We start from the raw sequence: 19073 nt of genomic DNA, 5'->3' as shown, positions 1-19073 counted from the left end.
TCAAGAATTTATAATAGGCTTTAGTGTCGGCGCTAGACATAAGCAGACTAAGCAATTGCTTAGGGCCTCCAGTAACTCAAGGGGGCCCCGTATTCACTTTTTATTATTATTAAAGCTACAAGTCGGTCACAAAGGTCACGGATTCCATGATTTTACGTGACCTCCATGAGTTCAGCTTCAGACGGTGGGACTGGGGCTGTCAACCCTGGGCAGCGGGGCTTCGGCAGTCAGTGTTGTGTATAGGGGGCCCCCAAAATATTCCTGCTTCGGGCCCCTAATGGGCTAGCACTGCCTCTGATGGGCTTTTAGGCTTTTCACATCTAGGACAAATATAGTAGTAATCAGTACTTCCAACCATCAAAGTCAGGACCTATTAATATATTCACTGAAGACTGTCTTTGTGATGAAGAAGCAGAAGCTTTCTATATATTTCTTTAGGGGAGAAATCTCCCACTGAACAATAGCACTGCTGCAGTTCTGGCAACGGTACCATATGTGTGAGTGAAAGCCTAGAGGCATTTTTACCACAACATTGGCTTGGTGGGCACGGGCTTTTTTACCACCTTATCTAACCCTGCCTTGAAAAGATGATGGTCAAAACATCTGTGTCCTATCTATATGCCAGTGCTACCACTGCTGAAACTGCGCTGGTGGGAGATTTCCCAAAGACTAGTGTAAACATGGCCTGTAGTGTGCTTGTCGCTGCTAGAAGCAGCCTGACCCAGTTTCACTCATGGGAGCTATTGTTCTTTGGGCATAAGCTTTTGTGGGTAAAAAACCCACTTCTTCAGATGCATGGAGTCCATGCATCTGAAGAAGTGGGTTTTTTACCCACGAAAGCTTACGCCCAAATAAATCTGTTAGTCTTTTAAGGTGCCACCGGACTCCTTGTTGTTTTTGTGGATACAGACTAACACGGCTACCTCGATACTTGATTGTTCTTTGGGGGGATTTATGTTTAAAGTAGCATCTCTCTGCTGCTTGGGAGGAGGGATTTTGTGATCTGAGACAATTACACATTCCACCTTCCTTTTAACTCTCTCGCCCACTGTCAGTGAGCAGCCAGGGGCGAACCCACAACATCCCGAGGGCTAAACACTTATTCCCCTTGTACCTCACTGTTCCTGCCCCACAGATCCCCTTCACACCGTCCCTCCCTGCTCCCCCCCCCCTCCCCCCCCCCCCGCGGCCCCTCCCCCCCCCCCCCAGCGCACTATTCCGCCGGCCCATTTCCCCTCACTGCGGCAACACCCCCTCGCCGCTCTGGGCCTGTCCCTCTCTCTCCCCCGCCCCGCCCGCCCCTACGCGCACACACCGCCCCCCCCCCTCGGGGCGGGCTGAGCCGCCGCACGCGCCTCTCTGCGTCACGACGTCAGCGGCTGCGCTCGCGCGTCCCCTCGCGTCCCTGCTTCTAGGCCCGGGCTGAGGGGCCCTGGCCAACATGGTGTGGGGGAGTCGCGCGCTGCTCCGGAAGGTCAGCGCGCCGCGAGCCCCGTGGCGGCCGCGGGGAGGGGACAGTCCCCGGCCGGAGTCTGGGGCCGGAGCTCCCCGTGTGAGCGGGGCTGGGGATGGCGAAGAGGCGCAGCCTCTGGCGGGGGAAGGGGTCTGGGCCGACTGGCCACGCTCGCTCGCTGGGGGTCCCGCGCCTTGCTCCCCCTTGCCCCGCTCTTTAATAGCGCCCGGCCGGCTCCCGTCGTCCAGCCCAGGGCATGGTTTGCTGGGGAGCCCCCAGAGCCTGCGGCCGGGCTTCGGTGGGCTCAGCGTTGCATTTACAAATCCTCCCGGCGCTGGGGCTAGGAGAGCAGGGCTTGCTAGGCGGCCTTGGCAAGCCGCCGCCAGTTCCTTCTCACAACCTGCCCTGGAGCAGGGGAGGCAACTCAGGCGTTAGTTTCCTGAATTATTTTTTCACTGACACTTGGTAGGATCATGCCAGGGCTGGTGCTTGGGAGCTTACTATGTGAAAGGCAGGTGGGATAAATATGAAACACCAATTTCACACTTCTTATGTTGTTAGTATGGCAACTTTATAGATGATCTGAGAATCTATGTGAAAGGAGGAACTGGTGGAATGGGGCATCCTCGCTTGGGTGGAGAAGGAGGGAGAGGCGGTGATGTCTGGCTTGTAGCCAAAGAAAAAATTACCTTAAAGAGAATTAAAGACAGATTTCCCCAGAAACGCTTTGTAGCTGGAGCAGGAGCCAACAGTAGGTAAGGACGTATTATGTCCTGATTTATATTGTTGAACATTTGTAACCTGAAAGAAAAATACCCCTTAAGACTTTTTAATGTCTAACTTTTTGTAGTGTTCCTGCACTGAAAGGTGAAAAGGGAACAGATTGTGAAGTTGATGTGCCTCTGGGAATTTCAGTTACTTCCTGTGATGGGAAACAGTTTGGTAAGAACCTTTATTTTTCCTTTATTTTGAGATAGCAGAAAATAAGGCAGTTAGTGCACCCAGCAAACTTGATGTGTCACTCTTCAGTCCAAAGGCTCTTGTGAGATGGTTTATCTTTAAGACAAAATAGAAGGATTTATTTGTTTATTGAGACAAATGTGGGGAGACAGAATCACATGTGGGAGACTTCTGATGTTGGAGGCTCCTTCCAAAAGCATAGTTATAATTAATTTTGTATCACCAAATAATAGTGCTAGGAACATGTTGTTGCAACAAGATTTAAAGGCTGGAAGCCAGGTTGGTTTTACAGTGAGCCATTGAATTACTGCGTGACCTTGGAAAGGTTACTTGTCCACTTTGTAACTCAGTTATTTGAACTATAAAACTGGCTGAGTTTCAACATCTCAGGGATTACCTAAAATAATTATTTTTTTTAAACTATTGAAAGTAACTACTGTATCTAGAACAGTGAAAAGAATTTCACAGATTATCAGTGCAAGGCTCCTGAAATGGCCGTTTCTTAAACTATAACCTTGAAGTTAGAGAGCACTCTTCTTTTTGTAGTTTTCAGAGTTTTTATTTATTTATTTTTGGTTAAGTGTTAAGCAGGATTTAAGTATGATGTAGATAATGTGACAGAATTCTCAAGTTTAAAGTATTTTTTGACTAACAAGCGATTATAGCCATGGCTAAAAATCTCAAAACTACTGATACGTGCAGCTTTTCTTGGTTTAACCCACATCCAACTACATGATACAATGTGGTGATGTTGACCACTTAAAAGTAATACTTTGGGAGATATCGTATATTGAGCTTACATGTGATTAGTGTTGCTTTATATTTGGAATCATGTGCTTGTTAGTATCAACTACCATTTTGACCATACTGTGTATTCATTTTCTAGGGATAACTCCAAAGAGAAACTCTACCTAATGTAGTTATTTGGTGTTAGGAGTTGAAATATCTGACTCTTGACAAAGAGACATGCATCATGCCCATCAGTCCAAGGGGTTTATATAGAAACTAGTGGAAATTCTCCTCTTCTTTCATTGACAGCAGGTTTACCTGGTAATTGAAACTCTTAACTGTTGCACAACAGCTGTATTTTCTAACTAGTGATTTTATTTTTCAGGAGAACTTAATAAAGCAGGAGAGAGAATACTGGTAGCTCGTGGAGGTATTGGTGGCTGTTTGGTTACAAATTTCTTGCCTTTGAAAGGCCAGATACAAACAGTTCATCTTGATTTGAAACTTATAGCAGATGTTGGCTTAGTTGGGTGAGTACTGGAATCTGTTATCTGTGAATTGAACATTTAGGAGTATAATTTAAAGTAATGCACTTCAAATGAGGTGGGAAGGGGACTACATGTGAATTGAATTCTGCCCCTTTTTTAAAAAACTCATGACTGAGCCTCAAACTGCTACTTGATTTTTGCTGCTAAAATGAATTATCAGAATGAATTACTCATGGTTGGATGAATGCAGGGCCATTGGTCTGAATCCAGGTGAGGTGGTTGATGACATTACACGGCTGTTCAGTAGTATATGTGAAATGAATTGGGAATCTCCCCTAGTGGACTGGTAGCTGTATTGCAAAAATTGCCATTACCAACCGAGTACTGGCACAAGTGGATCTCCTTAATATTTATTTTTTGGCGTTGCTATTAAAACTAGATATGGAATCTGCTCTCTTAGAAAAGCATCCTTGCATATTGTTAGGGGAGTATGGAAAACCTTGAACTATGGCCCTTCAATTTCATTTGCATTTAATCTGGTACTTTTCACTGCCATTGATTAAAAAGAAAACAAATTTTAATTGGTTTCTTTAGGAAATCTGAAGAAAAGCATCTAATGCACTAAAACCACACAAACACTGTTTATTAAGAACTCATTAGGGTTTTTTTCCCTATACCTTGTGCACAGTGAGTTACTGTTAGTTTTTATGGGTGCATAATGAGCAAAGTACTTCTAGATGGAAATGTGCAGATATGTTTACATTGGATGTTTGAAAACTTGAAAGTAAGGTTGATATTTTGCTAGCCATCTTCAAGGGTAATGTGATGTTTCAAAACAGGGTCGCTTGGCTCCAGTCCTACAAACACTATGCATGTGAGTAATTTTACACATTCAAGGAGTCATACTGAGCTCAGTAAGATTCCTTATGTGTATAATTCTTTGCAGAGTTTTATATGTGAAAAATGTAAATATTAGATGGTTTGGACTGCCGCATGAATACCTATCGTTACTAATGCCACAAACTTTTTAAAATATTGTTCTCCTTACTTTTGTAAAGATATAAGAAGCTGGTCTTTGTTTTAATATTTGGGACATAAAAATTCCCTGACAAATTATGTATTGTGAATAACAGGAAGAAGAATGTATGTTAGTAGTCTGCATCTGTGCCACTTAGTATTCAGAGGCCATGTCTCTTTATACCAGGGGTCTCAAACACGCAGGCAACATGTGGCCTGCGGAGTTATTTCCTGCTGCAGCCAAGCTCTCCCCCCTCCCCGCCGCCCCCTCTCCTCACCGCGTCCCCTCTCCTCTGCCAACCTCCAGGCACTTCCCGCTGCCAAACAGCTGTTTAGTGGCACTTAGGCTTTCCAGGAGGGAGAGGGGAGGAGGTGGAGAAGGGGCGGGGATTTGGGGAAGGGGTTGGAATAGGGGCAGGGAGGGGGGCGGAGTTGGGGTTGGGACTTTGGGGAAAGTATTGGAATGGGGGTGGGGAAGGGGTGGGAAGAAGCAGGGCAGGGGCAGGGCCTCATGAATGGGGTGGAGTGGGGTAGGGGCAGGGGGGCTTTTGTATCCTTACATGTAAAGGTGTCAGTGATGTGGCCCTCAGGCCAATGTACTTATGTGGCGCTCGTGGTGATTTGAGTTTCAGATCCCTGCTTTATACTACAAAATATCATATGGCACAGTAACTTATAAATGTATTTATTTCGGATGTGTGGCATTCAAGCACAAAAACTTAGGGAACAACTCATGATTCATGGTAGGTTTTTTATTAAGATCTGAAGAGATCTTTTTTTTTTTTTTTTTTTTTTTTTTAATGTGAATTCTATTAAATGGATTTGCAGGTGTCTGTGTATACAAATGAAAACGCACTAGTTAGTTTCACTTGAGTTTCTGATCTGAGGTCAATTTCAGTTTTAGGCTGTCATGTATTAACACAGTGCTACAACGTACTGTAGTGAAATGCATTTGTTTAAACTAGGACCATTGTTTAAAATTCTTATGCCAGAGCTCTTGGTCTTAGGTTTTGTAAAAGCTGGGGGGGGGCTTACAAATCCTAAATTTTGGTTCATATTTGAGCTGACAGGTTTTCATTAAAAGCATAGAAAGAATCATTATTAATGAAGATTGTTTCCCTAGCCAAAATTGTGAGTCAAACTCTGATATCCTGTTAGTGCCTGTACTTTGATCTTTTCTTTGAGTATGTTGCTTTTACTTCAGCATATACACAATAAAGTGCTTTGCTGTTAGATCAGACCAAGAAATCGTATTGTCTTGAGAGAGGATCATCAGGTCTGTGTACAGACTGTGAGGTACAAGAGAGGTTGCAATTGAGCTTCAAAGAGAATACGTCGAGCCTTGATAGAAATAAAATACTTCCTTGAAGAAATGGAAGGAGTAACATTCTGAATTGTCTATATGACTTCTTCCATCATCAGAGAGCATTAAATTACCTCCATTAACTTTCCTATTATAAAAAAGTCATTGTTTCTTCCATTGTAAGGAGTGAAGCCTTTAAAATATCCATTTTTTTAATTAGTTGGTGTCTGTCTTGCTGTTTAACAGAGTTTGATTTAATTAATTTATGCTTAAATTCACAGCATGGTGAATTCCTCAGCCAATAATGCATTACTGGGTGATAAAGAAAAATGCCTCTCTCTGGGCTAGCAGACTGCAAGAACATAGTCCTATTTTTAATCGCAGTTCCATACTACCCCCCGTAGATTTCTAACCTTCACACATTTTTGATCAGGTGACTTTTAATATCTGTTTAGGAACTTGTTTATCATAGATTTAGTATTGTAGTGAAATATAGTGCAGTGTGATGGTCTGCAAATTTGACTTAAACCAAGGTCCCTTATGACATCCTCCTTCTATTGAGTGACTGGGAACTGTGTTCTGTTCCTGTGGCCATGCTTGAGGTTTGATTTTGAGTAAGGCATCTACCTGTGTTTTGTAACTCCATTTAATCATGGGTAAAATGGGATTAAAGGCACTAGACATTCAAAATGGTTATTTTGAAAAGGGTTATTTCTAACTCTTTTAAGTGTGGGTCTGTTCTGTAAAGTATGTAAGGGAAAAATGGCACTGCCTAACTCGGAAGACCAGTTTGCTGTCCGTGTTCAGTTGTTGCTGCTTTCTTATGTGAAAAAGGTTTGGGGAACATGGGAGGCATTGCTATAGTCAGCGCCTTGCATAATCAACTGAGATCTCGGAGCATGAACTAGGGTGGTTTTTTGTTTGTTTGTTTGTTCTGGTTCACTCATCAATAATAATACCTATCCCTTATACAGTGCCTTTCATCAGTAGATCTAAAAGCACTTCACAGCCTTTAATGGATGTATCCTCACAATACCCCTGGGACATAGGGAAGTAATATTATCCGTCTTTTTCAGGGGGGAGGTAAGGTGCACAGAATCTGTGACTTGCCCAAGATCACACTGGAAGTGTGTAAAATTAACAGAATTGTTAACTTAGTTCCAATTTCATGACCACCTGTAGAACTGTATTATCTTCAGTCATGTACTTAGTTATATCTGTGCAACCCTGCAAAAGGCAGTAGTAGCAGAAATGCAAATGAAGGTGGCACTTGACTTGTAGAATCTTCTATTATTAGAATGATACATATACCAGAAAGAACACCACTTAAATTTCAGCTACCAGGCTGAGTTTGCAAGGCTATCAACTAGAAAAAAATATCTTTTTACTTTTCAAATGAGCAGTCGGGTATAAAAATCAGACACATAGAACCTCATAATGCCTTTTTAACTAAGCCCCTTTGGCGAGTAGAATGTCACTTAAAGCTGTTACACATGAAATTCGTCACATTTTCAGCTATTTCATGCTCAGACCTCAGGAGCACGGTTGAGTTGACAGGGAAGGATAACCGCTTGGTTAAAGTAATATAATGACATTGTCCAGTAAACTAAGTTTCACTGTAAATGAGTTCATCCCTGAAACCTTCAGAAAGTCTTTTTTAATTTGTCTGCATTCTTCTAAACCGTTGTAATGGTTTTCAAAATGGCGAAAAAAGTTTGTATAAAACATTTATTGTCTGAATTACAGAAACCTGAAGGTCCTAGCCAAGACTACACTTACAAAATTTGCAGATGACAATGCGGGGGGTGGGTTGCAAGCACGTTAGAGGACAGGATTAGAATTCAAAATGACCTTGATACACTGGAGAACTGGTCTGAAATCAACAAGATGAAACAACTTGAAAGAGACAAGTACGAAGTAGGTTTCAGAGTAGCAGCCGTGATAGTCTGTATCCACAAAAAGAACAGGAGTACTTGTGGCACCTTAGAGACTAACACATTTATTTGAGCATAAGCTTTCGTGGGCTACAGCCCACTTCTTTGGATGCATAGAATGGAAGAAGTGGGCTGTAGCCCACGAAAGCTTATGCTCAAATAAATGTGTTAGTCTCTAAGGTGCCACAAGTACTTCTAAGTACAAAGTACTATGCTTAGGAAGGAAAAACTAAATGTACAGATTCAAAACTGAGAATAACTATCTAGGCAGTGTTTTAGTGAATCTCAAATTGAATGAGTCAACAGTGTGATGCTGTTGCAAAAAAAGGCAATGGGATATATTAGCATACATAAGACATGGAGGGTAACTGTTCTTGTATACTCTGCACTGGCAAGGCCTCAGCTGGAATAGTGTCCTGTTTTGGACACCACGCCTTAAGAAAGATGTGGACAAATTGGAGAGAATCCAAAGGAGAGCAACAAAAATGCCAAGAGGTTTAGAATACATGAGGAAAGGTTTAAAGAACTGGGCCTGTTTAGTCTAGAGAAGAGAAGGCTGAAGGAGGCCTGGCAACAGTCTTGGAATATGTAAAAGGGTGTTATAAGGAGGGTGGTGATAAAATCTTCTCCAAGTCCACCAAGGATAGGACAAGAAATCATTGACTTAATTTTCACCAAGGGAGATTTAGATTGGATTTCAGGATAAGCTTTCTAAGGATAGTTAAGCACTGGAACAGGTAGCCTAGGGAATCCCCATGACTGGAGGTTTTTAAGAACAGGTTGGACAAACACCTGTCAGGGATGGTCTAGGTATACTTAACGCTGCCTCAGCGAAGGGGAATGGACTAGATCACATCAAGAGGTCACTTGCAGCACTACATCTCTGAGGCCTAAGATCAGGGCCCCATTGCACTAGGCGCGGTGCAAGTACATACTAAGGCCTGGTCTACCCTACGGGGTTAGGTCGAATTTACATGCGTAAGGTCGATTTAAAAATGAATGTGTCCACACAACCAACCCCGTTCCGTCAACCTAAAGAAATCTTAAAATCGATTTCTGTACTCTTCTCCAGCGAGGGGAGTAGCGCTAAAATTGACTTTGCTGGGTCGAATTTGGCGTAGTGCAGATGCAAATCGACGGTATTGGCCTCCGGGAGTTATCCCAGAGTGCTCCATTGTGACTGCTCTGGACAACACTTTGAACTCCGATGCACTAGCCAAGTACACCAGAAAAGCCCCGGGAACTTCTGAATTTCATTTCCTGTTTGTTCAGCGTGGCGAACTCAGCAGCACAGGTGACCATGCAGTCCCCACAGAATCGTAGAGTGTAGAATGTTTCTACGCTCCCCCTATCATCTCCGTCCCTGAGGTTATCGCAGATTAGAAGGCGGGAAAAAATGCACTCGCGGACATGAAGCATCTGTTGGAGCTGCAGAAAAGCCAACAAGACACAGACCCCTACTGCATCCACTGTATAACCGCCTCCTCCTCCCCATGTTCCATAACCTCCTCGCCCAGATGCCCAAGAACGTGGAGGGAGGGAGGAGAGGCTCCAGGCAGCCAGCCACTCCATTGCAGAGGATGGCCCAAGCAACAGAAGGCTGTCATTCAAACAGTTTGATTTTTTTAGTGTGGCTACAATAAGCATTGTGGCCTTGTCCTTCCCTCCTCCCCCACCCCACCCGGGCTACCTTGTCCATTATCTAATTTTTTTTAAAAAAATTAATAAAGAGAGAATGCATGGTTTCAAAACAATAGTTACTTTATTTCGAAGGCGGGAGGGTGGTTGGCTTACAGGGAATTAAAATCAACAAAGGGGGCGGGTTTGCATCAAGGAGAAACCCACACAACTGTCACACTGAAGCCTGGCCAGTCATGAAACTGGTTTTCAAAGCCCCTCAGATGCGCGGCACACCTTGCTGTACTCTTCTAATCGCCCTGGTGTCTGGCGCAAAACGATAGTCTGCCGTTGCTTTCATGGAGGGAGGGGCGACTGATGACATGTACCCCAAACCACCCGCGACAGTGTTTTTGCCTCATCAGGCATTGGGAGCTTAACCCAGAATTCCAATGTGCAGCGGAGACTGTGGGAACTGTGGGATAGCTACCTACAGTGCACCGCTCCGTAAGTCGATGCTAGCCACGATAGTGAGGACGCACTCCGCCGACTTAATGTGCTTAGTGTGGACATACGCAATCGACTGTATACAATCGATTTCGAAAAATCGACTTCTATAAAATAGACCTAATTTCATAGTGTAGACATACCCTAACAGACAGTTCCTGCCCCAAAGGGTTTAACAGTCTAAATAGTATTAATTTGGGGGGAGGGGGGAGATGCCCACTTTAGATTGTCAGAAACAGAAAAATAATAGAATTATGTATTGCCAGTGTTGTTCTTTTAACTCAGTAGTAACTCATATGCAAGTGTGACATAAATAGTTATTCATTGTGTAAATCTCAACTTTCCTTCTAGATTTCCAAATGCAGGAAAATCCTCTTTGCTAAGCAAGATTTCTCATGCCAAACCTCAGATTGCAGATTATCCTTGTAAGTACAAACTGTATTATTTTTCATTGCTGTAACATTATTTGAGAACACAGGCCTTTCCTATGGCTTGACTGAACAACTTTTAGAAAAGAACTGGAGAGTAGGAGCTGCCTACAGTTGCTGGGCTACAGATGTTATTATCTACCAAATATCATTACTCTCTTCGCCTTTATCTCAGTTCTTTCACACCTCATAAGAGACAGCAAGAAAGACAGGTGACTTCCCTGGAGCACCATTATTGTGGCGCTCTGTTCCTGTTACAAAAGATTCATGTGAAAACAGAAGTAAGTTCTGTGGCACTAAGTCTAAAGCATGATAGAAGTAGTGAAGAGGCCACAACTATAGAGATTTGTTTTTAGTTGTTAGTTTTGTGAGCTCAGTGTCCTGGGGGAACAAAAAGCAAAAACTGAAGCAGTAGCTGCTGTATGATCAACATGGTTAGGGGAGATAAAAGCAATGAGGGAAAAGTTAGTGGTGTTGGCCTAATTTTCAACAGTGGTCTTAATTTTCAAAAGAGGTCTGGTTGATATTTACTAGGATTCATATCTGTTACATTATACCATAGTACTTTCTGATGTAACTTCATAATGTCATTCATATAAATATATTATAATGGAAATGTTCCAAAGGAAGGCATGAGAGTAATTAGGTCCAATAGATAAGGAGAGGCATGAAGGTTTTATAATGTTAAGCACTGTATATTAAAAGTGACTTTCTTTTCTTTCTCGTCCTGCCCATCCAGTCACAACATTAAAACCTGAACTGGGAAAGATCATGTATCCAGATTACAAGCAGGTTGGTATTGAAAAGCAATTTAATTTGTTATACATTTGGGTATAATGGCTAGTTAGATTCATGTCATTACAACCTTTCATCTTCTGCAATGAAGCTTAATCCTGAATCACACTTTCAAATATCTATATTTTCTTTGCTTAAGGATGTTACTGCAATATTTTCTACGCCAATAGTTAATGGCGCAAAAATGGAGAAAGTAAATACGGTTCCCACTTCTGTTTCCCTTAACAGAGGGAACCAAGATTCTGTAGTAACCGACTAATAGTTCATCATCTAAATGTGATTAGCTTTCTTCTCCACCTTTTTTTCATATCTAACAAATGAGTTTCTCTAAGTTATTGAATATAGTGATGATAATAAAATACAGAAGTACCCAGTATTTAGCATGAAACAAAACTGCAACCTTTTTGTCGTCAAAGGAAATCCCAAATGGTCAATGCTGTCTAGAACTAAAAAAATTCTGGCTTGAGAGTTGCCAGCTTTTATCTCCAAACTTGAGTTGACTATGCAGTAATTTGGCATATAATAGGCTCATTTCTGTGATTAAGGGAAGCAGAAAATTGGACACCCATTTTGAATGAAAATCGTTCTGAGTTTAAATGGCATTCCTTAGGAAACAGTAGAAACGTGGGTTTCATTTGTTTTTATTGCCAAGTTAAGCATTTCAGTAACATTTTTGTCTGGTAATGGGTGCATGTAAACATGTGTGATGTGACACAAATTGTGACAGAGTTCACCTAGATTTAAAAAAAACCCTCTGAATTTCAGATTACTCAGGGTGTATTCTTATGAATAATTGTTCTGGAAATATGAAGAGCCACAGCTTCAAAATGCAAGGGAGACTTTTTAATGTGTAGATTTTTATAATGATTTAATCAGCATCTTAGGAAAAATACTCTTTACAAACCAGTGGACTAAGAGCTTCAGAGCCAGTTGTTCATCATCTGAGTAACAAAACACCCTTGTATTTTAGTTTATTGTATATTACAAGAAACTATTACATTACATTGATTTCATGTCACGTGTACTGCAAAGAGCAGGCAAAAAAAATTTACTATGTGTGCCTACTTCATTTTTCCCATCTCTCCACAATATCCTTCTCTGGGCCTTAATTTTGCATTCTGATCTCAAACTTGTCAACTCAAGTTTGGTGTGAAGGTCCTGTTGAAGTAATTGGGATTGCACGAGATTCCCTGCCTCTGGGTTCTAATGCAGGATCAGACACCATGTTCATGTAGGACATTCACACATTTTGCTTTTTCAAGCTTGTATCTTTGATGTGTAAAAATATGAGACACATGCAGTACTGTGCTTGTCATTCCAAGATTAAAGATGCTCATCAAAGATTTCTGATGACTTAACCACAAGAGCAAAGTTCTAAGATGTTAAAAGAGGAAAAGTGCTTTTTTTTTCCTTTCAGAAACAGGAATGAAGCAACTATCTTAGAGGACTCAGCAGTCCTCTAATCTTTTTATTTAAACTGCCATGAAATGACTGAGAATTTAAATATTGTACTTCCTGAATCTACTGTTTCCCTGGCAGCTGATATCAACAGGTCACTATTAAAGGATTGGAAAAATTAAAATACATATTTTAGTAATTGATCACTTCATGCCTGCTCAAAAAATTATCTTGGTTAATTTAATATGAGCAAATATCTAGCACGTCTATTTTCTTGTTGCCTACTTTCAACGTAGCTTATATACAAATAGAATTAACTGGTGGTATAGTATGTTGGTATCCTGTGCACCCCCCAACTCCCACTGACTTCACAACAGGGCTGAGCACCTTGCACGATCAAGCCCTAAATGCCACCGAAGGGGTATATATAAATTTCTTGTTTTTTTTTTTTTTTTTTTAAATAGTAGAGCAAGTACCCTAGTGTTACCTACAAAAACATTTTTATTATATAAAGTGTCCTTTTTTTTTTTTTTATATTTTGTTTTTGTGGTTTTTTTTGTTTGTTTTTTGGTTTTTTTTTTTTTTATTGTTAGAGAAATACCGGAAAAGCAGAGAATTTTGATTTTTCAGCTCCAACTATTGGGTTACAGGAAACAAAACTGAAGCAACCATGAAGCAAAAATTAAACTTTGTCCGGCTATATTTTGGTTGCTATTTGTTTTTAAAGGGTAATCTTATTTCTGATTGGTCCTACTACTACTTGTTTATTCATGGAAATTGTTAGTTTATAAACAGCTAAATACTGGGAATTGGCAATTTTAAACAGGTAACTAACTACAGTTGATTTTTATTCCCTAGTGTATTGGTTAAAATAGTTTATAAAATGGGCATTATCAAGTAAATAAATCTGTCAGGCCCAGATTTTCCAGGTGTACAGACCTTCATTTTACCTGCACAAATTCGGACTAACTATCCTGCTAACTGAAAATCCCGTAGAATATTTGTACATCCCTGTAAGTCTCCCAGTATTGTGAATAGATAAGAGCAAAAGTCTACCCTTTCATGGACATGCACAAGTCCCAGTAGGAATTGTGCACACATCTAAAGGCAAAATGTGTCCCTGAATTAGGAGATTAAATTGGCAACTTTTAATAATTTTGAGAAGAAATCAAAACAAGATAGGCCTTTGCTGCAAATAACAGGATCTGTTTTTAATCCCAAAAAGGAACTGATCTGCCAGGAATCAGTAATTTATTTTCAATGGCACATCCTCTACCAAGTGGATAATTACATATCCCCAAGGATGACTTTTTTTTCTAGTCTGTCAATTATCAGATACCAGCAACAGTTTCTTATTTGCTTGTATAAGTAATTTGTTTTATTTGATAGGGAGGAAATGTAAAAGTAGAGTGATAGTGATATGCTAGCACCACCAAACTCCATCATACTAGAAAATAGATTTTTTTCCTGTACATTCAACTTCCAGGGATTGTTTAGTATAGGTAGTTGAAACTCTATAGCCTTTTAATGTATTTTCATGTCTTTTTAGACGGAGAATCCCAAAGCAGGGTTTGACATATTTAGCAAACACCTACTAGCCAGAGGCCAGTATAAAGGTGAGTGAGGGTGGCATTCACCAGCAAGATATTGGGGCAACATCTTGATAGAAAACCTAGTCATCAGTTGCTGGGAAAAGGCAAGGGTGCAGGGATTCCTGCCAAGTGCTGGCCCTGGGCTCTTGTCAGGTTTTCGTACTTTATATCAGCCTCTGGTTGTAGATGTTGGATAGGTTTGAAGCCCTTAGCACTTTTATTTTTCTAGATTGCTGAGAACTAGTAAATATATACAGCAGAACCCCATTTATCTGATCTAATTGGGACTGGGCCAGATCAGATAATCAAAACTCAGGGAAAAACTGGAGAATGGGAAAGTGCAGTGCTGCAGCCCCATCTAGTGGCCACAGGAGAGATCACCTCCTTTTGGATTGTCCAGCTACCATGGACAGCTGGATAATGGACGGTCAGATAAACAGGGTTCTACTGTAGATGGCTGAGCACCAGTAATGCTGCTTCAGGAGAACAGCAGAAACTTATAGCCCGTTATTTGTCTGCTAAAGTAGACTTCTGATGATAGGCTTTAAATGTTTTGCAGTTGCTTGTAAATATTGCCAATGAGCTGGTTCTTACCACTCAAATGACAACTCTCAGAAATAAGTAGCTATAAAATAAGATCCTCATAAAATAAGCATCCCCAGAATACTTTTCTGTTTGTTCTTATGTGTAAAGTCATTTGAGATGTTGATTTTTAAAAGTACTTTACCAATTTTTTTTTCTGACATCTTCATTTATCTTCCTAGGTCTCAGTAGCCGATCTTCCAGGATTGATTGAAGGTGCACATGCAAACAAAGGAATGGGCCACAAATTCCTCAAGCATGTAGAAAGAACCAAACAGCTTCTCTTTGTAGTAAGTAAATATTATAATTTAAATAACCTGTTAACATTAGTTTTTTTATTCTGCTTAGCTTAGAGTTTACTATCCTGAAAACCTAAATTCCTGAGATTTTTATTGCAGCTGGCTTTGGGAAAATATTTCCTTCATAATTGTCATGTATTATTTTACTCTAGATGCTGTTGTAAACATAATTTTAATATAGTATTTAGACTAGAAATCTAACAAAATGATGGGTATTATGCTGATGAAGGCCATAGAGATCAAAGCCTTTTATAAAGATTGCCTGTTACTCAACAGCATGAAAAGGTTCCTAGCACAGCTCAGACATTAGGTTGCCATTGTGCAACAAGATCCTCTTAAAACAGACCAAAAAGCCATTCTTGGGCCTGGATATCTTGAAAAATGGGTGATGGTCCTCTTCTCCCCCTTCCCCCCCCCAATGCTTTTTGTGTAACTTTATAATTCATTTTTTAGGTTGATATTTCTGGGTTTCGGCTATCTTCAAAAACTCGATTCAGAACAGCTTTTGAAACTATACTGCTTCTAACACAGGTAACTTCCTATCCTTTCAAATATTGACTCTAATACTGTCTATGTGAAGAAAGAATAGCTAAAACATGTGTAAGCTGACTGCTAGATTAGTAGATAAAGCTACTGAGGATCCAGTGTGGTTGGTTAATCCTTTTTGCTAGCAATCTTAAAAGGCTCGGAACTTTCTAGATGTACTTAAGGCAGATGACAAAACTTTAGACATAGCTGTGTCCTCATTAACTTCTGCTATATCTGTAAGGAAATGCTCCTGAAGGCCAAGCTGAGTGAAGAGCCAGAGCTCTTCAGTCCCCAGATTTAGCTGCCTTTTAGGAAATGGAAAACAGATCATCTGCTAAATCTCTGGCTTTTGCTCTGTCCAAACCATGAGGTAACTGAAGCTATGTGTATGCTACAGCAGCACAGCTATGGCACTACAGCTCTGCTGATGTAATGCCATAAGTGTAGATGCTTTCTACATCAACAGGAAGGGTTTTTTCCATTGATGCAGTTAGTCGACCTTTGTAAGAGGTAGTAGCTAGGTCAACCAAAGAATTCTTCTGTTGACCAAACTGCATCTACACCAGGGGTTAGGTCAACCTAACTATGGTGCTAAGGGTGTGAAACTTATTTCACAGCCTGGAACGACCTAGTCGATCTAATTTCTAAGAGTAGACTAGGCCTGAGTCTTAGGAGCTTGATGAGATATCAGTCTTCAACTTTGCAAAGCCCCATTGTCTTTTGGGGGCCATATGCAGTGTCTCATGGCCTATTCTGCATTCTTCATTATCCCCACTGACTAAACTCAACTCCATCTTCAAAATCTATTTTTTTCAATCACTTTCCCCCTCTACTGTTCTGTGACTTCCAATAATATATTTTTTTCCTGCTTATGCCAATGTACAGTCCTATGCTGTATGATTCACAGTTAGGGATGATACCTTTGATGTAATGACAAGATCTCTCATGGCATATAAAACTTAAGAATAATAAATTATACAACAATTCCACATCCTAAAAATGTTGTTGCCCTAAGCTTTGTCTCAGAGATTGTCTTCACAGCATAGTTAGCTTAAGTTATAACTCAAGTGTTATCCCTAACTCCACTTCTTTTCACACACAAATCTAGCTCAAATTAAGTGGTGTGTTAAGCTCAAGCTAGCTGGTTTATTGGGGGTAGGTTGAAGCTTGAGTGATGCTCGAGCTAATAATGCAGTGGGAATGCAACAGCTCAATTACAGCAACTTATCCTATCACTCTGTAACTCCAGTGGACTTGTCTATATGGTGCAATAGTGCACACTAGAGTGGTGTGAATTCTAATATGTACCAACGTGTTGCACACTTACTGGCCTGTGTCGATCCTGCTTGTGCGCACAGGCAGAGGGTCTATGTGGGTTAGTAAGCTTGCAACATATTGGTGTGCATTAGAATTCACACTGCTGTACCATGTAGACAAGCCCAGTTTTGAAGCTAGCTAGGCTAGCTTGAGTGCAGTAACTCAAGAGTACCAACTCAAGCTGTGAAGATAAGCCCTGAGAGATTTCTGACCAGTAACTTCAAAAAATTAGTAGATGCTTCTGTATATGTTAATACAGATGTGAATAAAAAGAACAAATCTGTCATTCCACCTTACAAGAGAATGAATCGCAATGGTGCAGGCTGTGTACCTACAGTAAATGCATTTAAATTAGTTGACATTCTCAGACTGTGTGAATACATCAACATTGAACACATCAGTAGATTTCAGTGCTGTAGTGATTCTTCAGACAGTTAAACAAATGAAAGAGGAAAACATAAAACCAGAAATCTGTTTTGAAGTAAAAAAAAAAATAATTTTGACAAAGGCAAATTAACTTTGTTTTAAGGAGCTAGAATTGTACAAAGAAGAGCTTCGGACAAAGCCCGCACTTCTTGCCGTTAATAAAATGGATTTGCCTAATGCACAAGATAGCTTGAATGAACTTATGAAACAACTACAGAATCCTCAAGGTAAACTAACCTAATGCACAGTAGCTTCTTATTTATAATAAGTAGATTGTAATTTACCTTCGTGAATATTTGTGGAAGTATCTGTTAGCTGATAATAAATATGTTGAACAATAGACTAAGCAGAGAGTCTTAAATTTTAGGTTAAAATGATTTGGAAAGTTTGAGGCCCCCCGTGTCCCTCTCTTTGACTGCTTGCTCTATCTATTTTTAAACTCTAGGTTCCTGCCTGACTTTAGCCAGGAGATCTCAAGTATTACAAAAAGATGGGTATTCACTAAACATTCTGTATGAAAACTTCATTTATAAAGGGTCAGCAGTTGCAAGGTGTGACCATGGTCACTAGAGGGGCCACACTGAGATTGCAGTTTGCCCTGATTGAGCAAAGAATGGGGCAGACAATCTCCAAAACTGGTGGTTATTCTAATTATTTGATTCACCAAGCTGGCAACAAAACTTCTACAGTTCCTTACTGGGTACATAAAAGCCCAAAACACTGCTCCCTTAAAGCAGTCCAGCCCTGGGCCTCCCACCCAGACAGTCTAGTCAAATATGGTGAGGATTACTTAAAATCTTTTTCACCATATCTAAAGTTCTACCAATCCCAAGAGATCAGACACATTACCCACTAAGTCAATGACTGTTTCAGATCTTACCCAAATACATGCTTACTGCCAATTCTTATTAACTAAACTAAGATTTATTCAAAAAAGAAAAGATCATTAGACAGATATGAGTAAAGGTCTTAGGTCAGTTTCATAGTAGAGATGGTAAGCTGCTGAGTTGCAAAAAGTTCTTTCAGAATCAGTTCCATGGGTTATAATCCAATAGATAGTCCATGTACAGAGTCTGTATAAATTCTTCCATGAGAAATAGCAGGGTAATCAAGACTGGCGCAGGAGACCTCCGTCTTGCAACTCAAGCTTTCCTGACCAAACTTAAGCAGATCTGAGATGACAGGATCAGGCCCTAGAGTTCTTTTATGATCTCTGGCAGGCTACTATAGCCTCTTGACACAGATAACACAGTGGGCATTCCTTGGGTGAAGAATAGGTAATATACATGGTTGCTTGGAAGTCCATTCCTATTTCCTATGTATAAACACGGCCATTAACTACCCAGAGGTTCACTAGTAGTTTATTACAAACTTCAAAGAGAAGTATAGACAATATTATTTACACCCAAGTTTCATCTAAATGTTAATATTTCATTTTGATCTCTGAATCAGTAGACCCTAGTAATAGAGAGGAAGAGAAATTTATCTGCAAGCTAATCTGGTTACATTGTTAACATCTAATAAGATATAGGTAAAAACAGATGCATACAATCAGTATCTTCTAATTCCCTAATGATATAAGTTTACGTTTCAAAGCTCTAGTGTATCTAACCTGGCTTTGTTAGCTATTTGTAAGGAATGGCTCTAATTACTACACACACACACACACACACACACACACACACACACACACACACACA

The 19073-nt window shown here is 40.5% G+C and overlaps 1 protein-coding gene across 1 annotated transcript in view; it reads left to right on the top strand.

Annotated features, from left to right (window-relative positions):
- The first annotated feature begins 1414 nt into the window (after positions 1-1414).
- GTPBP10 (GTP binding protein 10) overlaps positions 1415-19073 on the top strand; it is a 19663-nt gene continuing 2004 nt past the window's right edge. The window contains exons 1-8 of the mRNA XM_029910972.1: positions 1415-2208; positions 2304-2395; positions 3528-3672; positions 10360-10433; positions 11176-11228; positions 14986-15093; positions 15556-15633; positions 17477-17600. Of these exons, the coding sequence (XP_029766832.1) occupies positions 2069-2208; positions 2304-2395; positions 3528-3672; positions 10360-10433; positions 11176-11228; positions 14986-15093; positions 15556-15633; positions 17477-17600 (814 nt within the window). The 5' untranslated portion in view covers positions 1415-2068. The remainder of the gene's footprint in view (positions 2209-2303; positions 2396-3527; positions 3673-10359; positions 10434-11175; positions 11229-14985; positions 15094-15555; positions 15634-17476; positions 17601-19073) is intronic.

This window comes from Terrapene carolina, unplaced genomic scaffold (genome assembly GCF_002925995.2).
Source record: "Terrapene carolina triunguis isolate 2854851 unplaced genomic scaffold, T_m_triunguis-2.0 Scaffold84, whole genome shotgun sequence".
Lineage (NCBI taxonomy): Eukaryota > Metazoa > Chordata > Testudines > Emydidae > Terrapene > Terrapene triunguis.
This window is presented reverse-complemented; position numbering and strand designations above follow the sequence as displayed.